Source organism: Aquarana catesbeiana, linkage group LG03 (assembly GCF_042186555.1).
Source record: "Aquarana catesbeiana isolate 2022-GZ linkage group LG03, ASM4218655v1, whole genome shotgun sequence".
Lineage (NCBI taxonomy): Eukaryota > Metazoa > Chordata > Amphibia > Anura > Ranidae > Aquarana > Aquarana catesbeiana.
Genome location: NC_133326.1, coordinates 739,161,902 through 739,188,611, shown reverse-complemented (window position 1 = coordinate 739,188,611; position 26,710 = coordinate 739,161,902). Strand labels below are relative to the sequence as shown.

Sequence of the window (26,710 nt, the reverse complement as noted above, 5' to 3'; positions counted from 1 at the left end):
GCACCAAACACTGGAGCCATAGCCACAGACAGGGTGCAGAGCAGACAGATGATCCCTCTATACACTCCTTGGTTCTTACTACAAGCAGTGAAGCAGGAGAAGCCAACACATTTGCTTTGAGCACCATTCTGGCAGATGTAGTCTCTGCAGAGTGCCGATACCAGTGTGCCAAGTCTAGTGTGTGGTGTGGAGAACTGCAACTCCCGCCATGTAATGTGGTGCTGGGACAAGGTCATCCAGTGCCCAGGGCAAAGGTATTAAACTGCACCCCACTCCCCAGGTGGAGTAGGGGCTGGGGTGCAGTTTGTAGCGACTTGCAGTTTGCAGTACGCATTTTATCCTGCAGTAATGCTTTGGGCCAACAGTAATGTAGAAAAAATGTATCAGTGTGAGGAAAAATGCCTGTGTGTGTTGTGTCACTAGAAGGAATAGATGCCCCTGCTTCTGTGGTGTGAGTCTAAAGCGAAGTAGGCATGGTTAGTTTTTTTTTTTTTGTGCAGCTGGTGTGCAGAAGAAAAGCATGGCCGTTCGACAGAAGTTGATCTACTGATTGATTTCTGTTGAACGGAAAGGGGGAAGGCCACACTAAGACTGAAATTTGTCTGGTTCCTAGTGAACTGGCTGATTTTTGGTCTGTGTGCACCCAGCTTAAGGGGCTCTGTGTAATTGTGAAGAAGAAGCAGCAATCAGAGGGAGAGGAGAGCTCTGGTGCTAAATCTTGTGTTCTATTGTCAGCCTAAATTTCAGATTCCTCATTATAGATTAGTTGCTACACACTGATATCCCGAAATGATTGATAAGGAGTCACTGCAGAGAGGTTTTATAATTTGTAATTATAACTGCATATGTCACTGATCACAGGCTTGGGGCTTAATTCTAGTAGACCCTCACCTCCTTTGCAAGCAAAACACACAGCCTTTAGTAAATGTCCAGTAAAGTTTTCTGAGCCTGAGAAGTAGTGAAGTTTTCCTGGTCTGTGATCTCATCAGAGGATACTGATAATTTAACAGTAATCTGCAAGAACTGATTGCAGACTGACACAGCCAGGATGTTTTACGAATCTGACATTGCTGACACCAGTAATCCAGCAAATAATGCCTCGTTTCCACCGAACGGATCGGTTCGGTATGGTACGCTATTTTGGGTGTTTCCATTATGAAAGCGGTCCATAAAACCGAACCAAACCATTCCATTCACGGTCCTGCTTCAGATATGGGGCCATAGAAAATGGAACGGTTCAGTTAGGGCGGAGCTACGATACTTTACACTTGGACGAGTGACGCCATGATGGCATTTTTTCTAAACCCACGTATGGCCCCTGTTGGTCCGACTTGCAGTGGAAACGCTCGCCTGAATAGGCCGGACCATTCTAGGCCGTCCAAACCGATCCGATCCAAACCGATCCACTCAGTGGAAACGAGGCATAAATTAGCACCTCATCTTACTAGCAGCTTCCATAGATTGAATGAAGATCTTGTGTGCTGGTCTGGGGAGAGCTGTGGTGACTGCTGGGCTGGACAGTGATCGGTGCTGCAGAGTGTGCAGTGTGGTGGACTTTCTTAGCCTGCTCCGCCCACCTATCCTGCTGCTCAGACTGTGCAAGCTCCGATCCAGCCAGGCAAACCCATGAGGATCGCCCATCTCCTGTATGGACACTGGTATGGCTGCAGCTACAAAGAGGAGGCACTCAGTGTGCACAGTGTACACAACCTCAGCTCAGGCCATTTCTCCTGCACTGAATGAGCATAGTGCAGCTCGCAATCCAGCCCCCCCCCCCTTCCAGCTCTGGTTTCGGCTTTCTGAGAAGGCTAGGAGGCAGTAGAGATCATGAGCTGTTCTCCGTGTGAGGGGGATGTTACAGCTGACACGGCTGGAACCTGCATGGCTTTACCCGCTGACCAGGGACATTCTCCTCTCACACACATTCGGCAAAGTAGGCGGGTTGTGCAAGGCCATTGTGAGTGCGAGGCCTTGGTCACCGCCTACTTTGCCTAATTAGAGAGCTGCCTCTGCATATTATCATATCCTCCACAAAGTCCAACTCCGATCTGCCCTAGGGCCCCACAGCCACGCTCCAGTGACTGTGTGCCTTCCACAGTCCACACCCCTCTGTTCCCATTGGCTGGGGAGAAGCTGTGAGCCATTTCCTGAATGGAGAGGAGCATGGGGTGAGAACAGTCCAGGATGGGGAAGTGTCTGTGCTGTGTGCTGGCAACATGGAATGGTAACCGAGCTCAGCGAGGCAAGAGAAGAAGAACGCCGTCCTGTAGTCAGGATGGGACGGATGTTACTGGTGAGGTATGACACCACTCAGTGTCTCCTAGTCACCAGCTGGGATTCTCTGTACCCCTCCACCCGGAGATATCTACTTACCACACTTCCCTGACAACTGGGGAAAAGACACACACCTCCGGGAGGTGACCTTACCCCGACACTGACAGAGATACCTTCAGAAATTGCTAAAACAAATCCCTTAACACCTCCTAATCACATTCCTTTACAACACAGCCAATTAGCCATGATCTGCACAGGGAGTATCTGCCTACTGCAACTACACTGCCATTCTGACCAGAGAATTTCACAGGTCAGAAGGGCAACATAAAAAACAGATTCACCTTGTGAAGGCTGATAGACTGTGTGTAAAGGAATGTGATTCCAGCCCTGTGTATTGTGGGGGAGCTGTATACAGGGCTGGGATGGGAAAGGAGCTCTGCCAAGTGACCTGCCATGGGTCCCTGTCCTCTGATTCTGCAGTGGTGATCCCTGTCCTCTGAATCTTCAGCGGTGATCCCTGTCCTCTGAATCTTCAGTGGTGATCCCTGTCCTCTGATTCTCCAGCAGTGATCCCTGTCCTCTGATTCTCCAGCAGTGATCCCTGTCCTCTGAATCTTCAGCGGTGATCCCTGTCCTCTGATTCTTCAGCGGTGATCCCTGTCCTCTGATTCTTCAGCGGTGATCCCTGTCCTCTGATTCTTCAGTGGTGATCCCTGTCCTCTGATTCTTCAGTGGTGATCCCTGTCCTCTGATTCTTCAGAGGTGATCCCTGTCCTCTGATCCCTGTCCTCTGATGTAAGGAGGAAATCTGGGAACTCAAAACTCTGAAGCTCCTTTGAGTATCTTGGCATGCGGTGGGTGTATCTGCACACACGATGGAAGTGGTGGGTGGTAGTGGGGGGTCCCATGTCAACTTTTGCATCGGGACTCACAAGCTTCAGGCTACGCCTCTGTAATAACCCATCTGTATATTGGATGGATGTGGGAGATGTGTGTTTTGAGTGATGTAAAATCTCATAGTATTTGGAGTTCCTGCACTTTCACATGGGAGCTCAGGCTAATGTTTGAACATGAAGTCTTTTTGGCAAGCTATGCAGTTGTCTATTCCTGAACAATCTTCCCTCTATATACAGAGATTTTGCCAATATTTAAAATTGTATATAATAATATAACACATCTGTACAATTTTATATGGGTTGAGCACTTGTAGTAATACCACTATATTGGGGTTGATAGGTTATCAGCACCTGTTTTTGATTTAGAATAATTAAGGGTGGGTAGTGGCCCCTATTTAACCACTTCAGCCCCGGATTCGGCACTGTGTCCTTTTAACTGACAATTGCGCGGTCGTGCGACGTTGTACCCAAACAAAATTGAGGTCCTTTTTTCCCACAAATAGAGCTTTCTTTTTGTGGTATTTGATCATCTCTGCGGTTTTTATTTTTTTATGTTATAAAACGAAAAAAGAGCAACAATTTTGAAAAAAAACACAATATTTTTTACTTTTTGCTATAATAAACATCCCCATTTTTTAGGCTGATATGTATTCTTCTGCACATTTTTTGTAATAAAAAAATCGCAATAAGTGATTATTATTTTTTTTTTACTAGTAATGGTGGCGATCTGCGATTTTTTTTTATTGTGACTGCGACATTATGGCGGACACATCGGACACTTTTGACACATTTTTGGGATGATTGACAATTATTCAGCAATCGGTGCTATAAAAATGCACAGATTACTGTATAAAATGTCACTGGCAGGGAAGGAATTAACATTGGGGGCGATCAAGGGGTTAATTGTGTTCCCTGACTGTGTTCTAACTGTAGGGGGAGGGGACTGACTAAACGGGATGACAAATTGTGGTTCCTAGCTATTAAGTACTCATGATCTTTCTCTCCTCTCCTCAAAGAACAGGGATTTCTATGTTTACACACTCACATCCCTGTTCTGCCTCTCCTGCCCGGGATTACTCATGGCCAGTGGTCATCGCGACCGTCGGCCACAAGCATTGGCACCCCCACAGTGCAGCAGGCACGTGCACGCGCCTGCTAACCCTCTTAAAGCAGCCGACATACAGCTATGATGGCTTGGGGAATCGTGCCAACGTGCCGCAGTATGATGATGGTGGCTGGTCGGTAAGAGGTTAAATAAGTGACAGCTGACTATCCCTCGTGTTCTGATGAAGTTCCGGGTGTATAGGAAGGAAACATGTAAACATCTAAATGCTGGGACACCCCCCTTCCCTACTTGTCTCAGCCACCCATTCTCAGGGATATCTAAGCCGAGCATCCGATGTACAGACCGGAGAAGTCCACCTGACCGGAGAAGTCCACCTGACCGGAGAAATCCATCCAACCTCCTCCCAAGGACTCTGGAGAACCACTACTATATATTGATATAGATATACTCATCAGCACAATCTGAATCTTATAGTCAAGGAATTTGCCAGCGGGAAAAGCTGAATGTATCGGGAACACATCGACAGATCGATTCCCCTGAATGTAGGTGGAGATCTCTGTACCGTGACCAGAGGGATCTGAGAGTAAATTTAGCATGAAGAAACACTAATGCCCTGTACACACGGTCGGACATTGATCGGACATTCCGACAACAAAATCCTAGGATTTTTTCCGACAGATGTTGGCTCAAACTTGTCTTGCATACACACGGTCACACAAAGTTGTCGGAAAATCCGATCGTTCTGAACGTGGTGACGTAAAACACGTACGTCGGGACTATAAACGGGGAAGTGGCCAATAGCTTTCATCTCTTTATTTATTCTGAGCATGTGTGGCACGTTGTGCATCGGATTTGTGTACACACGATCGGAATTTCCGACAACGTATTTTGTTGTCGGAAAATTTTATCTCCTGCTCTCCAACTTTGTGTGTCGGAAAATCCGATGGAAAATGTGTGATCGAGCCCACACACGGTCGGAATTTCCAACAACAAGGTCCTATCACACATTTTCCGTCGGAAAATCCGACCGTGTGTACAGGGCATGAGAAGTGTTACCTATAATTGGGAGTGAATAGAATGATCTGCACACTGCGGGAATCTCTTCACATTGCCGAGATTTACTTCACTTGAATCTGTTGTAATGTCCTATGTACAAGGAATGAATATCTGAGCAGATTGGATGAGTATTGTGCATTGTATGGCGTTTTTCTCCAGTGATGTTATCTCTCCTTGTTCTCAATGTCTACTTACCTGGATTAAGCAGTCAGGACTGAATACAATCCTTATTACACTCACATGGAATACAGATGTACAAATATGTGACTGTATCATGATATGTCCAATCCCGTTGTCTTCTCAGCCCCACTGACTGACAGACTCATGACCCGGGTAGTTTTGTAGATATTATAGAGTGTGGTTCTTATTCTGTACATCTTTCCATGACGGGATAGTGTGACATGTGTCATATGTGTTCTACACAGACATACACGGCTCCGCTATAGGAACGAGCTGCAGGGATCCAGTTTTAGCTGGTTTTGAGCCATCATATAGGAATTAAGGGGGTGCTTTGCATTGGGGGAGGGTGGGCTTGTCTATTGTGGGGTTTTTGCACTTTTTTTGGCCCTCCGTCTCATGAGGGGTATTTTTGCCGTACATAATGTGTCTGGTTTTAAGAGGAATATTTTTGGGGAGGGGGGGTCATTGTGCTAATAAATTGTTGTACATTGCTATTTTAAGCAATAATTTTTTTTTATATTTTGTATGTTGGTATAGTATATTACTGATTACACCCCCGATATTTATTCGGTGAGCTCTGCATATTTATATTAGGTGGGATTCCCATTTATTCCAGATTTGTTCCATGTAAAATCCCCAGAAAGTCGCACATTTGTCTGAATCTTTAAGACTTTGCTGCGACTTCTGAGGCTTCTTTACCCCTCACCTCTCCTCCCTGGTCATCCTTGCTGCCTAAAATCTTCCTCCCAACACATCCCAGTCACACCTGAGCTTAGCGGAAACGCACATTCCCACTTCCATTATTTGTGTATTTTTCATGTGTAAGCACACATTGTGTATAGGGAGCCCATTCACTGGAATGTTCTGCCCTACATGCAACAAACACCCCAAAGTAGCTCAAGAATCTTCTCAGTCATGGAGCGTCATGCATCTTGGCAGCAAAACATGCGTCTGATAACTGTGATTGGGGTGTCATTAACAATTAGCCGACATTCATATCTGCGTGTTTCCGAATACGAGGCGACCCACACAGAAAATGTGCGCTTTTTCATACGTCTAAAAAATGCACAGCAATGCACGCCACACATGTCCAGATGTAAATGAATGGTGACACAAAAGCAATGCTCCTTGCTGTGCGTTTTTGAAGCATACAGCAAAGCGCATGTATTCTTGCCGTCTGCCATGCATTTAAAAATGTGCAGAAGCAAATGAATAATAATGCAAGTGTGACGCACATTTATGAAACGCACAGCAAAGCATGGATTTTCTTGCAGGTTGCTGTGCAGTTGGAAATGTACAGATGTGAATAAATGGAAATGTATTTACAACTGACGGCAACCCGCAAGAAAACGCATGCTTTGCTGCGTGTTTTGTGTGGCAATGCACATCACACTTGTGTTACCATTCATCTGTATCTTCATGTTTTTGGACGTATGCCAACCCGTAAGAAAACGCATGCTTTGCTTTGCTGTGCATTTTGAAGATGTGTGACAACACACGCTGCACTTGCGATACCATTTGTTGGCGTCTGAACTTTTCTGAACACACGACAACCTGCAGGAAAACGCATGCTTTGTCACACGTTTTGGAAACATGCATCGTGCTCGCCTTGCCATTTTTGCGTTACAAGCGTGATGCACGGTCGCAGCGCATTTCTGAAACGTGCGGCAAAGCACACAATTTCTGTGCGGTTGATGTGCATTCAGAATCATGCAGATGTAAATGCAGCCTGATTGTTAATGACGCCCCAATCACGGTTATCAGACGCATGTTTTGTCATGTGATAAAACACGCTATAAACACGGATCATCAAAGTCACATAGGAATGCTTCTCAGTAAAGTCACTTTGAAGTCACACCTGGTCGCCGGGAAGTTGTAGAGCAAAGTCAAGCTGGAAGTCGCTGCGACTTTCATGTTGTACTGTGTGAACCAGAGCTAAATGGTGGTTCCCACATATCACCTTCTACCAATCACATCATTTACATCGGATTAACCCTTTCCCTGCCCCTCAATTATACCATTTATAACACAGAACATTTGGAGGGAAAGCTTCGTGTTCAGAGATCTGGGGGAGGGAAATAATGTCAGGGGTGTGACATCATCATCCCAACATTGGAGGGGCCAATTGTCTGCAGAAATGGGCGGAGATGGGAATGTCTGGACTGCATTCTATATTTGGAACCAAAGTGGTGTTCCAGGATTTTCCAGAAGCTGAATGGAGACCCCTGTGTAGGAAGGCCGGAGACTCCGTATACATATCAGGGGCCTCCTTTAAGTTTTGTCTGGAGTGTGACTTCAAAGACCACTCATAGCCACCAATGAGAAGTCCTCATCAGGTCCAGTATGAGACTGTAGAGCCAGAGGGAAGGCAGCCATGTGGAAGGGAAATGTTGGGTGTTACATTGTTATTCTTGGTGTCAGAGGTCATACATTCTTGGTGCTAATTATTATCTCATTATTGGCTTTTAGATTTGAGCGGTGTACTATTTCCAGTAAAGATTGTCCGGGAGAGAACAAAGCAGAAGAAGAAGATTCCTCCTCTTCAGGATATAAAAGGAAGTCTGATTCTCTTTCCTTTCTGATGAACCCGGAGAGTAAAATTCAGGAATTAGAGTAAGTGAAATGTGTGATCTGCAGTGATGGGGAAATGTGACGTCTTGTGATTGTTCCCGTCTCTCAGTGTTTCCTTCTATCTCTGGGTGTCCTCCATCCTCACCCATGTAGAATCTTCCATCACCTGTCCTCTTCTCATGACTTCTCCTCTCTCTGAGGGAATCTTTCTCTTTGTAATCTCATCCATGGGATTTGGGGTTCCCCTTATAGTAGAACAGTGACCAGGCTATGTACATATGGAATGACCATCCATATTCCTAACAAGCAGGAAATAGGATGGAATAGACCCCCTTAGGACTCGCTCACACGTCTGATGATTATGTAGAAGGAAGCAATGCTCAGTAACACTTCTATGACATTTATGATGTGTCTTCATTGTGTTTATGAAGCTCTGAAAACACTAGAAGAATGCTGGAGAAATGTCCTGTGTGCTGCCATTGCACTGTGTGCTGCCATTGTAATATTCATGACAGGTATGGAAGGTGGTTATCAGGCTTTAGAAATGCTGAATAAATGTCACATAATCACATGGTACTGACACACGTGTGACCGAGACCTCACTGACCTCTGTAGCTACAGACACCATGGATCAATTCATCCTCAATTTTCACATAATATCCAGTGAGGTCCCTCTGGTGGGTTTCAGCAATCTGATCCCCCTCCCCCTCCTCTGAGTCATTCAGTTATGAAGGGAAATTACAGCTTGAGCTACTGAGCTCTGTAAATAACATGGATTGTACAGTGATCCAGGAGAGACAGGCAGGTAAACATGTGGAAAAAGATTTCAACTCCACCTGCTGGCTGAAAATGAAAATGCAAATTATTTATATAGAATATTTCATACTTACAAATCTATGAATGGAATGTTTTGTCCTGACCATAATAAAGACAGAAAACACGATCCATTCCTCTGAAGACAAAGACCTCAGACAGTTCTCACTCCTGTACAAAAGGCCGTCCCATAACCAATACAACTCATACTCATAGAAATATCATCTGTCATTGGCGCCTCTAAGTGCAGAAGATTAAAATATTTAATATCCCCAGCGGGATTAAAAACACTTACAAGATCAGAAAGTAAAATAAGTATAACATCGTTGATGGTAAGAGCGATCCTGCATCAGGAGGGTCTGCAGCTTGTTGTAAAACTCCCAGGACTGGGTAAGTAGCGGCAGGTACTCCAATGAAGTTGCCAGCAGATGTTGGAGATGCCGGTGGAGGTCACATGATCTGAGTCTAGGGAAAACAAAGATCCCGGAAGTGACGTCAGCGGTGAGGGACAGCAACCATCATGGAACGGATGTAGTCATCAAAAAGGGACACGTTTCGGAACTGCTATTGGTTCCTTTTTCAACCTATGGTTACAGGTATACCCATGAATAATTTCTACTCTCTGGGCCAGCTGTGGGCGGGGACAAGGGCGGGAGGAAGTAGGAAATGGTGTATGGCATTCTAACAAGGACCTGAATCATCAGAATAATGCTTAATACACTATTGGTGAAAACAATATTGATAAAAGGGTAAGTAAACAAGTAGAGGAAGAAATATAAGAAAATATGTATAAATAAATAATTAAAAAATATATATAAAAATATATATAAAAAATAGTATAGAAATATATTGTAAGAAACACTAGAATAGTATTTATATATCCTCACAAATGGAGATGTTAATTAACCAGCAGGGATCAGTCAAGTAATAGATAAACTAAAAAGAATAAATAAATAAATAAATACATAAAAAGGAATAAAAAATGAACAAATAAACGCAGGTGATATGCATGCTCGAGAGGAAATATATTGTAGGAAACACTGGAATACTATGTATATATCTTCACAAATGGAGATGTTCGATCAGTCAAGTAGTAGATAAACTAAAAATTAAAAAAATAAAATAAAAAGGAATAAGAAATTAACAAATATATATTCTTCCTCCACTTGTTTACCAATCCTTTTATCAATATTGTTTTCACCAATAGTGTATTTAGCATTATTCTGATGATTCATGTCCTTGTGAGAATGCCATACACCATTTCCTACTTCCTCCCGCCCTTGTCCCCACCCACAGCTGGCCCAGAGAGTATAATGCATGTACCTGTAGCCATAGGTTGAAAAAGTTCCACGCTGGTTGCTGTCCCTCACCGCCAACGTCACTTCCGGGATCTTCGTTTTCCCTAGACTCGGATCATGTGACCTCCACCGGCATCTCCAGGATCTTCCAACATCTCCTGCAACTTCATTCGAGTCCCAGTTAACCCTTTCACTCCCTGTCACAGTGTCACTAGTATAGTGTACAGATCTCTTTTCTGATCACTGTATTAGTGTCACGGGTGACATCAGTAGGTTTTACTGTCAGTTAGGGTCAGCATCAATCCCAGACAGCATCAGATTAGTGCCAGGTACATTAATACACACACACTATATACCTCCATTACTAGTATAGTATCTGAACGGATCAATATCTTTGATCTGATCACAACTATATTAGATTCCCCAATAGTATAGTGTTCACAAAAACACAGCGTTAGCAGGATCAGCCCAGACACCTGCCAGCACCTGTGTTTTGCCCCTCCTCCCAGCCCAGCCCACCCAAGTGCAGTATCAATAGATCACTGTCACTTACAAAACACAGCACACAAAACTGCAGCATTAGCAGAGTCACCCCTGATCCTTGCTACCAATAACAGTTCATTTTTATTTGTAGTGATTGAAGCAGTCGCTGACAACCAGGTGCTCTTTTACCTGTGAGTCACACTAGCTGTACCTATAAATTTAGTGGCCAAAAATTCCAAACAGATGTACAGCATTGAAGAGACCTCACTGTCAGATTCAGGCTCAGTATAAAAACCGGTAGAGATCACCCTGACAGATAGCTCTGATGACGGAGTAGTGGTCCCTGCTAAGGTCAGGTGTACACGACCCCGTTCTTCTGTTGCTGAGGTGCAACAACCACATGGTTATTGTATGGAGCAGAGAGCCCGTACTAGTGTCGCTCATCCTTCTAGTGAACTGGCAAGCACCAGCGGCCTAGTACACCCCGGTCGTAGACAAACCAGCACTGCAGTAACACTTGGTGACGTGGCGAGTCCCATAAGTGCAGTTCAAGCTGGTGCGGTGGCAAGCACAAGTAGTGCCCTGCAGCCACCAAGAGTTTGAACACAGGCCTGTAGAGCCCATAGTGCCCTTCCTGATGCGTTTGCTAATCCTGATTGGCAGCCCATCACTTCTGCAGCTCCCGTACCCCCCCATTCATTGGCCAACCCAGAATTCAGGTGAAAACAGCAGATTTTAGTACCCTTGACTAGAGATGAGCCCCCCTGTTCGGTTCACACCAGAACTTGCTAACAGACAAAACATTTGTGTGAACACCGTTAAAGTCTATGAGACACAAATGTGAAAAAAAAACTGCTAATTTTAAAGGCTTATATGCAAGTTATTACCATAAAAAGTGTTTGGGGACCCGGGTCCTGCCCCAGGGGACATGTATCAATGCAAAAAAAAGTTTAAAACGTCCGTTTTTTCAGGAGCAGTGATTTTAATGATTTTTTCTCACTTCTGAAATTCCAACAATCATTCTTGGTGACTTCAACATTCCTGTTAATCTTAACACTCCCGCTACTTCTAAGCTGCTGAGCTTAACCTCCTCTATTGACATACAGTGGGGACGGAAAGTATTCAGACCCCCTTAAACTTTTCACTCTTTGTTATATTGCAGCCATTTGTTAAAATCATTTAAGTTCATTTGTTTCCTCATTAATGTACACACAGCACCCCATATTGTACACACAGCACCCCATATTGTACACACAGAACCCCATATTGTACACACAGCACCCCATATTGTACACACAACACCCCATATTGTACACACAGCACCACATATTGTACACACAGCACCTCATATTGTACACACAGCACCCCATATTGTACACACAGCACCCCATATTGTACACACAGCACTCCATATTGTACACACAGCACTCCATATTGTACACACAGCACTCCATATTGTACACACAACACCCCATATTGTACACACAGCACTCCATATTGTACACACAGCCCCCCATATTGTACACACAGCACCCCATATTGACAGTAAAACACAGAATTGTTGACATTTTTGCAGATTTATTAAAAAAGAAAAACTGAAATATCACATGGTCCTAAGTATTCAGACCCTTTGCTCAGTATTTAGTAGAAGCCCCTTTTGATGAGTCTTTTTTGGGAAAGATACAACAAGTTTTTCACACCTGGATTTGGGGATCCTCTGCCATTCCTCCTTGCAGATCCTCTCCAGTTCTGTCAGGTTGGATGGTAAACGTTGGTGGACGGCCATTTTTAGGTCTCTCCAGAGATGCTCAATTGGGTTTAAGTCAGGGCTCTGGCTGGGCCATTCAAGAACAGTCACAGATTTGTTGTGAAGCCACTTCTTCGTTATTTTAGCTGTGTGCTTAGGGTCATTGTCTTGTTGGAAGGTAAACCTTTGGCCCAGTCTGAGGTCCTGAGCACTCTGGAGAAGGTTTTCATTCAGGATATCCCTGTACTTGGCCGCATTCATCTTTCTCTTGATTGCAACCAGTCATCCTGTCCCTGCAGCTGAAAAACACCCCCACAGCATGATGCTGCCACCACCATGCTTCACTGTTGGGACTGTATTGGCAATGTAATGAGCAGTGCCTGGTTTTCTCCACACATACTGCTTAGAATTAAGTATAAAAAACCAACAAGTGTTAACGCTGCGCTAGAAACCTAATTGATAAAAATGGATTCTGTAAATTTATAAACTTGGTATCAGGATAGCAGCCAGCATCAAAAAGTCAGATACAAAGACTGGATATAAATAATAAAAAATGATGCAGCGCTAAATAATTTGAGCAATAATGTGAAAAATTGACAAAGAAAAAAACTAAAGCAAAAAACCATAAATATATATATAAATCGCAATGTATCATGAAACAGTGCCACAAAATAATAATATATTGGTTCACCAAAACAATCCAAGTGTGAATAAATGAAAAAATATGTATTAATTATTAAATACTATCCAGGTGATAGTGATCACAACAAATGAAAAAAAGCAAATATAAAAAAATCAAATATAAAAAAAGTCCCATCACACACAGTGCAAATCAAAGAAAAGAGTCCATAAGCATAATAAAGAAGCTGATCCAAGGGTTGTGATGAAAAATTCCAGTCTCCCAAGAATTAAATGCACCCAAGTGAGTAATGAGGCTCCTTACCGACTTAAATGACCACACCGGTGGTCTCACCAAGCATAGGGGATATTTAAGGTCTCCCAACAACCTATACCGGCATCTGTATTGCTGGCTAGATCTGTATTACTCGGGAAATATAAACAAAAAAAGGGTCCCATGGTGTAATCGTTCCAAACAGGTGATTTATTGAGTAAAAGAAGTACACTTACAAAATAATCTGGTCAATAAGCATAAACGAACGGCAATAGCAATGTCCTGGCGTCTCCACAGGCTTCCCGCTGTGCACAAACTTCCCATCAATCTCGGCAGAGGAGAACAACGTAGTGACGTCAGCGTCACAGGCCACGCCCTACGCGTTTCGTCATGATAGGTCGTCGCCTGGGGGTTGGGCCAAATGACGCCGTCACTACGCTCTGGATATAAATAGAACCGCGGCGCCATCTTAAGTACTGGCCGCCACATAGATAAGATGGGAAAAACTAAAATGGGCGCAGCCATACTGACGAGTGGTTGCCCAAACACATGGATATAATTTTAACATGGGAAGCCAGAAACGTATAGGAGAAAAATAAAGGAAGGTACAATTAGCGCCATCTAAAGGGCGAAAATTATACTACCTTGATGAAAAATGAATGCAACAACCAGGAAGACAAGGAGGACGCCGTACGTTAGACACAACATTAACATACTAGTATATAGATAAAAATATAGATACAATTTTATATATTTTTATTTATTTAGTTTTAAATGGCTTTTTTTCCTTCGAAATGTCATTTTGCTGTCAGACTGTTCTAAACACGGGAAACATGCGCCCCTTTACAGGCATACTATAGACACCCCCCAGGTACGAAATTTAAAGGGATATTACACTTTTATTGTTTGACTTTAAGCATTATTAAAATCACTGCTCCTGAAAAAACGGCCGTTTTTAAAACTTTTTTTTGCATTGATCCATGTCCCCTGGGGCAGGACCCAGGTCCCCAAACACTTTTTATGACAATAACTTGCATATAAGCCTTTAAAATTAGCACTTTTGATTTCTCCCATAGACTTTTAAAGGGTGTTCCGCGGCATTCGAATTTGCCGCGAACACCCCAAATTGTTCGCTGTTCGGCGAACTTGCGAACAGCCAATGTTCGAGTCGAACATGAGTTCGACTCGAACTCGAAGCTCATCCCTATTGCTGACACAGAGAAGCACAGTACAGGCAGATCACACGAGGGGTGCACATGGACATAGTAGCCAGAGGTGGCGGTAAAGAGCTTGATGTTTGAGCTCAATGACAAAGAGAATAGCAGAAGCGTCAAGATCGTTTCCATAGTGCACAACATGGCTCCCCTTCACCCGTCCTGCCTTCTTCTAGCCCAGGTGGGCCCCTCTGGCCCCGGGGCCCCTTACAGTTGTATCGGCTGTACCCCCCTGATGGCGGCCCTGGCAGTGATGGTTGACTTTCTACAACTTTCTCCCATCTCCCGACTGCATCTCTGGAGCTCAGCCACAGTGATCTTTGGGTTCTTCTTTACCTCGCTCACCAAGGCTCTTCTCCCCTGATAGCTGTTTGGCCAGATGGCCAGCTCTAGAAAGGGTTCTGGTCATCCCAAACATCTTCCATTTAAGGATTATGGGGGCCACTGTGCTCTTAGGAACCTTAAGTGCAGCAGAAATTTTTTTGTAACCTTGGCCAGATCTGTGCCTTGCCACAATTCTGTCTCTGAGCTCTTCAGGCAGTTCCTTTGACCCCATGAATGTCCCCGGATTTCCCGGGACATTCCCGGGACTTAGACGCCATTCCCGAATTTGTGGCGTCCCGGTAAATGTCCAGAGAAATCCGGTTCTTCACGAATTTGCATCCGCCGCCGCCGCCGCTGCTAGAGGTCCGTGGCCGGCAGAGACATTGTCTCTGCCGGCTGCCATTTTTCTGAAGATTAGGAAGATGGCTGGGGGGAGACAGAGCTCCTGCGTCGCCACCCACCCTCCGCCCCGCTCTGCCTCGCCGACCACCCTCCGCCCCGCTCCACCCCCCCTCACCTCTCCCCGGCTACCCCCACCCCGCTCTGCCTCACCCCGCCTACCCCCCGCCCCGCTGCCAGTCTAAAATGGAAAGGGGCGGGGGTTCTAGTCATGAGAAGGACACCTCTGAGGTGGGGGGGCGCACCGCTGTGGGACTCCTGATGCAAGGGGGGCTCCATTGGGGACACCTGATGTGAGGGGGAGCTCCACCGGGGACACCTGATGTGATGGGGGGCTCCCCGGGGACACCTGATGTGAGGGGGGCTCCACCGGGAACACCTGATGTGAGGGGGGCTCCACTGGGGACACCTGATGTGAGGGGGGGCTCCACCGGGGACTCCTCATGTGAGGGGAGGCTCCGCCGGGAACACCTGATGTAAGAGGGAGCTCCACTGGGAAAAACCTGATGTGAGGGGGGGCTCCACTGGGGACACCTGATGTGAGGGGGGCTCCGCCGGGGACACTTGATGTGAGGGGGAGCTCCGCCGGGGACACCTGATGTGAGGGGGAGCTCCGCCGGGGACTCCTGGTGTGAGGGGGAGCTCCGCCGGGGACTCCTGGTGTGAGGGGGAGCTCCGCTGGGGACATCTGATGTGAGGGGTGGCTCCGCCGGGGACACCTGATGTGAGGGGGGGCTCCGCTGGGTACACCTGATATAAGGGGGAGCTCCACTGGGAACACCTGATGTAAGGGGGAGCTCCACTGGGGACACCTGATGTGAGGGGGGGCTCCACTGGGGACATCTGATGTGAGGGGGGCTCCGCCGGGGACACCTGATGTGAGGGGGAGCTCCGCCGGGGGACACCTGATGTGAGGGGGGGCTCCGCCGGGGACACCTGATGTGAGGGGGGGCTCCGCCGGGGACACCTGATGTGAGGGGGGGCTCCGCCGGGGACACCTGATGTGAGGGGGAGCTCCGACAGGGACACCTGATGTGAGGGGGAGCTCCCCCGGGGACACCTGATGTGAGGGGGAGCTCCGCCGGGGACACGATGTGAGGGGGGGCTCCGCCAGGAACTCCTGGTGTGAGGATGGGCTCCACCAGGGACTCCTGGTGTGAGGGTGGGCTCCGCCGGGGACTCCTGGTGTGAGGGTGGGCTCCGCCGGGGACTCCTGGTGTGAGGGGGGCTCCGCTGGGGACATTTGATGCAAGGACGGACTCTGCTGGGACATCTGACGCAAGGACGGACGGCTGGTGGCAGGCGACATGGCAGGTGACACGCTCAGGGATCCCACTGATTCTGCATTATGGTGAGTTGAATGATTTAATTTTATATTAATAATAGAAATAATGCACTTCAATCATCCTGACACCATAACAACCATGGTGCTGGGATGAAGTGCTAACACCAGGTGTTTGGAGTATCTTTATCTGCTGATTGTTAAACTTTCTAGAATACACACATTTTTATTGTTTAGGATCTGGGGCTGCTGTCCCGTCATTTCCCTCTCCCCCTCTCCCCCTCTCCATCCCTCCCCCTCTCCATCCCTCATTCATCTCAGACTCTAACCACAGCCTCTTGAGCCACGCCCATTTAAGCCACGCCCACTATGTCGCGTAAACCACGCCCATTTGTTGCCGCTTCACGTGCCACATTTGTACGTTTTCCATAAGCCATGCCTACAAACGAATGCCTCGCCCCCTAATTATTGTACAGCTCTGCCTACAGCCACAAAAGTGTCTCACATTTTTTTTTTACAATGTTGGCAACTATGGCACTGTGAGCTGTAAGGTCTTATATAGACAGGTGTGTGGTTTTCCTAATCAAGTCCAATCAGTATAATCAAACACAGCTGGACTCAAATGAAGGTGTGGAACCATCTCAAGGATGATCAGAAGAAATGGACAGCACCTGAGTTAAATATATGAGTGTCACAGCAAAGGGTCTGAATACTTAGGACCATGTGATATTTCTTTTTTTTCTTTTCTAATAAATCTGCAAAAATGTCAACAATTCTGTGTTTTTCTGTCAATATGGGGTGCTGTGTGTACAATATGGGGTGCTGTGTGTACAATATGAGGTGCTGAGTGTACAATATGGGGTGCTGTGTGTACAATATGAGGTGCTGTGTGTATAATATGGGGTGCTGTGTGTACAATATGGGGTGCTGTGTGTACAATATGGGGTGCTGTGTGTATAATATGGGGTGCTGTGTGTACAATATGGGGTGCTGTGTGTACAATATGGGGTGCTGTGTGTACAATATGGGGTGCTGTGTGTACAATATGAGGTGATGTGTGTACAATATGGGGTGCTGTGTGTACAATATGGGGTGCTGTGTGTACAATATGGGGTGTTGTGTGTACAATATGGGGGGCTGTGTGTACAATATGGGGGGCTGTGTGTACAATATGGGGTGCTGTGTGTACATTAATGAGGATAAAAAAATGAACTTAAATGATTTTAGCAAATGGCTGCAATATAACAAAGAGTGAAAAATTTAAGGGGGTCTGAATACTTTCTGTCCCCACTGTAATATATATATATATATATATATATATATATATATAGTTCATTCAGTGGTGTACATGTAGCGGTCACCTACTTTCATGTAGGTGAGCTTTCTGGGTTTAAATGACAAAGTACGGTTTCAGGTAAAATTGGGCAGGCTTGTATTGTGATTCCAGGCCTGGTTGTTTATTTTGAGAACTGGGAGTGTCAGTGTAGTGCAGGGTGTGGCCACCTGTGCTTGGACCCAGAAATGCCTCCTCTTGCTTTCAGTGGAAATGGTTCTGGAAGAGAGGTTGGACTTGGGATCTGAGTGACAGGCAGCTCGTGTGTGAGTTCTGGCCAATCATTAATTTGTTTGGCAGGAGGCAGGACTCTCATAAAAGCTGGGGTCACATGCTGCTAGGGAGTTCCGGAGAGGAGAGATCGGAGAGAGGGCCCCTGTGGGGAACCAAGCAGAGCCCCCCTACAGGGAAGGAGGGGGGTGACCAGGCCACACGGAGGAGAGAAGTTAGTGACACCGCACAGCATGTAGTCACTGGTGTCACTGGAGGCCCCTGTGGGCAAGGGAGTGTGCCAGACTGGAGAGAAGGGATGGAGAACCCATTTCAGAAGAAGTAGCAACTGGGCGATCGATTGTTTGTGAGAGGCACATGGACTGTTGATCAAGTGAGTGAAAGCCCAGGGGAAAGGTACTAACAGAGGCTGAGGGATGTTGGTACGCAAGTCGGTGAGACAGGTGGTGTTAGCCTGTGACTTTGGGTTCAACAATACGAAATTCCAATCAGTCAGGCGGCAGGAATTATTCAGAGTAATCTCTTCCTTAGCTCAACTTGGAAGTACTGTACAGATGGGAAGTAGTGGTCAAAGGGCGGCGGTAGACCTCCAAGCACAGATAGAGATACAGATTGTTCTAAAAAGGTCTACGGGTGAAGAGGTTATTCAAAGTGACTCTTTACTACAACAGCCTATGTATCCTCTAGTAAATCTACCAAAGTCTATATGCAAAGAGTTATTCAGCGTGGATCTTGCTATTCGTTTTCATTGTTCTCAAGGACCAGACTACTCCAGTCTTCCCAAAGAAAAGTTATTTAGAGTGACTTTTCATAGTCCGCATTGTTCTAAGTCTTTGCATGAGAAGGCAAAGGAAAGATTATAAAGCAGCAAAAGAGCATCTCAGAAAACCCTTCTCTTATCCCAGTTCATGTTACACCAATAAAAGCAAAGAGAAAACTACAATATGGACTTTCTATTTCTATGGGCTGCGATGGGCTGGGTGGTAAATGTGATTTACGGATAGAACACACAAATTGCAGCTCCTTCGGGGGTAGTGCGCTACATACATTATATAATACACTTCAGGCGGTGTATTCATATATATATATGTACAGGGCTTTTTTTCTCAAACAATAGGTGCTGGAACTTAACCACGGACCCACAAAACACCTCCCCTACACACACCCTCCAAATCACATCAAATAGTGGGTGTATTCAGTCAAATTTCAGGAAAACAGTAGGAGGGTCTTAAAGGGGCATTAAATACCAGGATTGCATTACATACAGAGTGCAGAGCTGTCACTTGTAAACACAACAGAAACCAGACTTCTGTGATTACAAGTAATAGTGGTCAGCAGGCACCAAAAGGGTCTGAGCCAGAGGTGGTGGAACTGACAAGACTAACACCAAGTTCCCCCTGAAAAAAAGCCCTGTATGTGTATATATACATATATACACTCTGCATTCAGTGTAGCGTATATATACAGTTCATTTGGTGGTGTGTGTGTATATGTGTGTGTATATATATATATATATATATATATATATATATATATATATATATATATATATATATATATATTACACATATATATATTACACTTCAAGCTGTGTATATATATATTTATTTATGGTCGGAGCCCTCCGTCCTGAGAGATATGAAGCACATAAACACGTCACAAGACTAACAACATAAATAGACCTGAAGTGTGCCATGGCCTACTGTACGGTAAACCCAGGTCTGCTGGGTGGTATGCCAGAGAAGGGCGCATACCCTAAGAAAGTAATTGGATGTTTCTGTAGAGAAATTGTTTTAGGAGAAGTACCCTGAGAAGGGGAATGGGTGAGTGGGTACCGCGCACTGGAACTGACACTGATCATTGTGGGTGGTCTGGTTAAATACCCTCCGGGCTCCTCCCATAATTTCAGGCCAGCAGACTGGACTTCCTATTTATGGTCGGAGCCCTCCGTCCTGAGAGATATGAAGCACATAAACACGTCACAAGACTAACAACATCAATAGACCTGAAGTGTGCCCTGGCCTGCTGTATGGTAAACCCAGATCTGCTGGGTGGTATGCCAGTGAAGGGCGCAAAAAACTTGGTTAGGGAGGTAATGTTTTATTTATGTTTACTGCCATACTACAGGGCAAGCTGGCTGAAGGATCATGACCTTTCTGCTTGCAGATTGGGGATGTATCGAGCGAAGCAAGTGAATTTCCACCTGCCCATCTGTTTCGTGAGGCTGCTGATGCTACTCCAATGCGAAAGAAGTTCCAGAAAATCGGCCGGGGTCAAGGCCTAAGTTGGGCAAAAGAATCCGAACGTGTCTAGTAAACTGGTTGCTACTTAGAGGGCTAGTAGGGAACGGTAGTAAGGGCTGTCCTCCGAGAGGTCGGGCAGATGAGCTAATAACTGGTCTAGAATGGCCACGGGGCACCAGGTGTTGCAAGTCTGGAAAGTATGATATCTACACCAGGACCAGACTGTTGTGTTTCGGACACCATGAGGTGCCGGATGAAGTAACTTTGGTGGCGTGTCAGGTGGCGTCTATGTAACATATTACAACTGGGGCCGGTGACTGTGAAATCACTGGGGCGTAAGAAGCTGCAGAAAGCCAGGTAGATGGCTGCTTGAATGACCAGGCTGAAATTAACCCAAAGGGGAACGTGACAGGATGGTAGACATGTCTTGGAATATGGCACTGGTCGCAGGTAGGCGTTTACTATTGATTTGGATTTGCCTGTGACTACCGCACAGGATGGTCTTGACCGCATGGGCGGCAACCAAAGATGGTTTGGTAGGATCTTGTAAGGAGATGAAATGCTGGATGCCAGCTAAGTGACAATGCCAACTGTGTGTGGAAGCATGATATGAAGGCCAGGATATAATGGAGATCTCCTGATTAGGGATGAGCTTCGTGTTCGAGTCGAACCCATGTTCGACTCGAACATTGGCTGTTCGGTTGTTCGCCGAATTCCGAACGTTATGGGCCGTTTGCGCCAAATTCGCGTGGCGCGTCACGGCCCATAATTCACTGCGGCATCGCAGTGCATTGCTGGCTGATGATTGGCCAAGCATGCACTGACCCGCATGCTTGGCCAATCACAGCGCCGTCGGTAGAGAGAGCTGTGATTGGCCAAAGCCAGGGTGGCTTTGGCCAATTATGGCTCAGGGGGTTTAGAACACGCCCCACACTATATAAGGCCACTTGCACAGCGGCCCTGTATAGTGTGTGTTCCGGCGTTGAGATACATAGATAGACAGAGAGACAGTGTCATTTCATTTGAGTTAGCTAGATTAGGCAGGACAATCAGTGAGTTAGCTGCACTAACAGTGTATTGTGTATATATATGCATCCCAGGTGTTGCATATATATATATACACTGTATTCAGTTTAGCTAGATCCGTTCCTGTTATCCTCCTACTGACAATCAGGCTTGTCTTGTTACAGTATTTGCAGCTACCTGAAGAAAATTGCTGGTGTTCTTTTGATCCTATTAGTACCACAGTCAGGCAGCTAGACTATTTACAGTTAGTGTAGTGCATCCTGCTCACAGTGTTCAGCTAAAACTGCAAGTTAGTGTGGTGCGTCCTCCTCACAGTGTTCATCTAAAGCTACAAGTTAGTGTAGTGCGTCCTGCTCACAGTGTTCAGCTAAAACTACAAGTTAGTGTAGTGCATCCTGCTCACAGTGTTCAGCTAAAACTACAAGTTAGTGTGGTGCGTCCTCCTCACAGTGTTCAGCTAAACCTACAAGTTATTTTTTTGCGAGCTCTGCACAGTGTTCAGCTAAAGCTACCTGTAGAAGGTTGGTGGTGTTTTCCTGATCCTATCACTACCGCAGGCAGCTAAATAAGCTGCAAGTTATTTTTTGGCGAGCTCTGCACAGTGTTCACCTAAAGCTACCTGTAGAAGGTTGGTGGTGTATTCCTGATCCTATCACTACCACAGGCAGCTAAAAAAGCTACTAGTTAGTTTTTTGCAAGCTCTGCACAGTGTTCAGCTAAAGCTACCTGTAGAAGGTTGGTGGTGTTCTCATACTACAGGCAGGCAGTTGATTTTGCTAGCTGCAGTATCAATATATATATGACCAAGCCATCCTCATCCTCCTCATCCTCTCTCACCCATGCTCAGGGTACTTTGTCTGGCAAAGCAGCGGCCTCTTCCCTCGGCTCAATGTCATCAGTGACTCCTTCCCTAGCCCCACCATGTCCTCCTGAGGAGTCCCTCGAACTGTTTGACCACAGTGTTGGGTACATGCTCCAGGAGGATGCCCAGCGTTTGGAAGGCTCTGATGATGATACTGAGCACGATGAAGGCAGTAACATGAGCACGGACAGAGGGGGTGCCCAAGAAGGACAGCAATCTGGCAGTCATGCTCCCCCTGCTGCAGCATACTGCCAGGTTTGCTCCAGTGATGAGGAGGGAGGGGATGATGAGGTCAATGACTCAACGTGGGTGCCTGATAGGAGAGAGGAGGAGGAGGCAGCACATCACCAACGAGGCAGGATGCCCTCCAGGGGCCAACCTAAGGGCAGCACACTGACTGCATCACACCCCAAAGCTCCACATGTGCAGGGCGCTGCAGTCTCTGCGCGTTATTCAAAAAGTTCTTTGGTATGGGCCTTTTTTGAGGCGAGTGCATCAGATCGCACCGCTGCTATTTACAACATATGTCTCAAGCGTATGTCGCATGGCCAAAACTTCTCCCGCTTGGGTACCACATGCTTGACCAGACATATGTTGACCTGCCATGCAGTTCGTTGGCAAGCGTATCTAAAAGACCCACACCAAAGAACAAAGAGGACCTCTCCTTGCTCCTCATCAGCTGAGATCTCCAACCCCACTATACCTTCAGTCCTCTCTGAGACCTGCACTGAGAGGAATGAAGGTGTAGAATTAGGTGTGTCACAGCCAAGTACTTGTGGGCAATCTGCTTTCGGTACACCGACGTCAGATTGTACCAGGCAAATTTCCCTGCCCCAGCTGCTGCACCGCCGAAAGAAGTTTGCTCCCAGCCATCCACATGCCCAGCGGTTGAATGCTAGCTTGGCAAAATTGCTAGCACTTCAACTGCTGCCTTTTCAGTTGGTAGACTCTGCCCCCTTCCGTGAGTTTGTGGAATGTGCGGTTCCTCAGTGGCAGGTACCCAAACGCCACTTTTTCTCACGGAAGGCGATTCCGGCTCTCTACCGGCATGTGGAAGGCCTCGATGGACAGGGCGGTCAGCGGTAAGGTGCATATTACCACTGACTCATGGTCCAGCAGGCATGGACAGGGACGTTACCTAAGTTTCACGGCGCATTGGGTGACTCTGCTGGCAGCTGGGAAGGATGCAGGACAAGGTGCAGTAGTGTTGGAGGTTGTTCCGCCACCACACCTCCAAAATGCCACTACTAATGATTGTGACACACCTCTCTCCTCCACCCCCTCCTCTTCTTCTTCCTCCATGGCCTCTTCCTGTGCTTTGTCCTCGGAACGAGCGGTGCTACGTAGCCATTCAAGGAGCAACGCAAGTACGCAGGCCAAAAGATGCCATGCGGTGCTTAAGCTGGTGTGCTTGGGGGTCAGGAGCCACACTGGGGCAGAGGTTCTGTCAGCTCTGCAGGGGCAGGTTCAGAGGTGGTTGACGCCACGCCAACTTAAGGCAGGAATGGTGGTTTGCGACAATGGCACAAACCTCCTCTCTGCCCTCCGACAGGGACAAATGACACATGTGCCCTGTTTGGCTCACGTCCTTAACTTGGTGGTGCAGCAGTTCTTGGGCAGGTACCCGGGCTTACAGGATGTCCTGAGGCAGGCCAGGAAAGTCTGTGTGCATTTCCGCCGGTCATATAATGCCAGTGCTTGGCTGGTGGACCTCCAAAAGGAGTTTAACCTGCCCAAGAACTGCCTAACCTGTGACATGCCCACCAGGTGGAACTCAACGTTGGCCATGCTACAGCAGCTGCACACGCAGCAGAGGGCCATCAATGAGTACCTGTGCGACTATGGCACCAGGACAGGGTCAGGGGAGCTTGTTTTTTTTCCCCACGCCAGTGGGCCATGATCAGGGATACATGCACTGTCCTGTCACCATTTGAGGAGGCCACGAGGATGGTGAGCAGTGACAGTGCATGCATCAGTGACACTGTCCCCCTTGTCCACCTGTTGGAGCACACGCTGCGTGGAATAATGGACAGGGCACTTGAGGCAGAACAGAGGCAGGAAGAGGAGGACTTCCTTAGCTCTCAAGGCCCCCTTTATCCAGACAGTGTTCTTGCATGCCCGCCGATCACACAGGAAGAGGACGAGGAGGAGGAGGAAGATTGTGTCAGTATGGAGGTGGAGCCTGGCACTCAGCATCAGCAGCAGTCTTTAAGGGATCAGTCCCAAGAAACACATGGACTTGTACGTGGCTGGGAGGAGGTGGCTGCGGACCATGTTGTCCTTAGTGACCCAGAGGACTCCGGACCGAATGCCTCAGCAAACCTACGCTGCATGGCCTCCCTGATCCTGCAAAGCCTGCGTAAGGATCCTCGTATCAAGGAGAAGGACCAATACTGGCTGGCAACCCTCCTTGATCCACGTTACAAGGGTAAGGTTGTGGACCTTATCTTGCCATCGCAGAGGGAGCAGAGGATGAAACATCTTCGGGAGGCCTTGCAGAAAGGTCTGTGCAACGCGTTCCCAGAGACTGGGAGGTTACAAACTCCTGTTTCTGGACAACGTGTTGCTGAGGCTTCAGTCAGTCAAAGAAGGAGCGGTGGAGAAGGTGGTCGTCTGACCGATGCGTTTAGACAATTTTTGGTCTGCAGCCCCAAGGTATGATCGGTTCCAGCAACCATCGCCAGCGTCTGTTTTACATGTTGCAGGAATACCTAGGGGCAAGATCTGACTTGGACACCTTTCCCACTGAAAATCCCCTGGGTTACTAGGTCTTGAGGATGGATCACTGGCCAGAGCTTGCTCAGTATGCAATTGAGCTACTGGCCTGTCCTGCATCCAGCGTTCTTTCGTAACGCACATTCAGTGCTGCTGGAGGCTTTGTAACTGATCACAGGGTGCGTCTGTCCACCGACTCGGTCGATCGACTGACCTTCATAAAAATGAATCAGTCTTGGATCACCACCAGCTACCAAGCACCTGATGCTGATGTAACCAAATAATTTTTTTTTAAATCTCAGATCCCTTCAAAGACTGCCTATGCTGATGCTGAGTGACTATCCCTGAGTAATTATCCTCTTCCTCCTCAATGATCACGCTGATAGCTTGTAAGAACATTTTTGGTTCTGGGCGCCACCACCAGTGCCTAAGGCCCAATTTTTCAGCCCCTGTTTAACAGGAGCGTGTAATTACAATTTTTGATGCAATACTTTGCAGCAGGGCTCGTTTCTGCGTTCCAACTAGAGTATCTGTGAGGGGTTGCAGTGTTGTGGCACCAGTGCCTAAGGCCTAATTTTTAAGCCCCTGTTCAACAGGGGCATGTAATTACAATTCTTGATCTAATATTTCACAGCAGGGCCTATTTCTGCACCCACCAAGAGCGAGTGAGGACTTACAGTGTTGTGGCACCAGCACCACCACCACCACCAAGGGCCCAATTTTTCTGCCCTTGTTCAACAGGGGCATGCAATTACAATTCTTGATCTAATATTTCACAGCAGGGCCCATTTCTGCACCCACCAAGAGCGAGTGAGGACTTACAGTGTTGTAGCACCACCACCACCACCAAAGGCCCAATTTTTCTGCCCCTGTTCAACAGGGGCATGTAATTACAATTCTTGATCTAATATTTCACAGCAGGGCCCTGTGAGGGCTTACAGTGCTGTGGCCACAACAACACCTAAGGCCCAAATTTCTGCTGAGTATATAGGGCAGGCCTCTACTTTCAAACATCTAACTTACAAACGACTCCTACTTGCAAACGGAAGGAGACAACAGGAAGTGAGATGAAATCTACCCCTAGGAAGGGAAATTCTCCCCTGTAAGAGTTAATATGGGAAAAGCATTTTTCCTTTCCACTGATGCTTTCCAATCCTTGTTCCACAAAAAAACCCAAATTTTCAAAAAAAATTTGTCATTGGGACAAAAAGTGAGGTGAAATCTTCTGAAGAGGAGGAAAGACAGCAAAACAAATGTCACAGGGGCGATAACCCGTCCCTATGTTTTCCAAAAAGCTTAAAAAAGATTTTTTTTGGCTGGAGCTAAACACGTTAAAAATGTACCCATTCAAAATTACAAACAGATTTAGGACAATGGAGACGTTTCCTCACGAATATGACTTGTTTTCGGCCAAGTCATGTACTGCTATAAGCAAGGATGCTAAGTTAACGTCATTGCTGTCCAAGACGTCCTTCCTGATGCCCTGCTGGGACAAGGTGCGCAGAGAAGACAGTGGTGCCGGTGTCAGGCGCACTTGTAAGTAAAAGCATGGAAATGATGGTGGTGACTGGAGCTGGTAGGGGTGTGGCTGGGCGTACCTCCAGGGCTCCCACTCTGGCTTGAATGTCGGTGACTGCTGTTGACAGTGTGGTCACCAAGGAGTGCAGCTGAGTAGTCGCTAAGAAAATAGACTGCAGTGATGCCTGGGTGCCTGGTAGGGCTGCCAGTGGCGTGTTTTTTTTTATAAATGGTCCAAGCTCTGTGAGACTGTGAGCCGCCGCATGCTGTGCCCGCAAAGGGTGACG

At 46.8% G+C, this 26,710-nt stretch overlaps 1 protein-coding gene across 2 annotated transcripts in view; it reads left to right on the top strand.

Moving 5' to 3' along the window:
* Positions 1-26,710, top strand: part of LOC141133867 (NACHT, LRR and PYD domains-containing protein 3-like) — a 314,489-nt gene that overhangs the window by 241,707 nt on the left and 46,072 nt on the right. For both annotated transcript variants that reach the window (XM_073623452.1, XM_073623451.1), the window contains exon 6: positions 7,942-8,085. In XM_073623452.1, the coding sequence (XP_073479553.1) occupies positions 7,942-8,085 (144 nt within the window). The remainder of the gene's footprint in view (positions 1-7,941; positions 8,086-26,710) is intronic.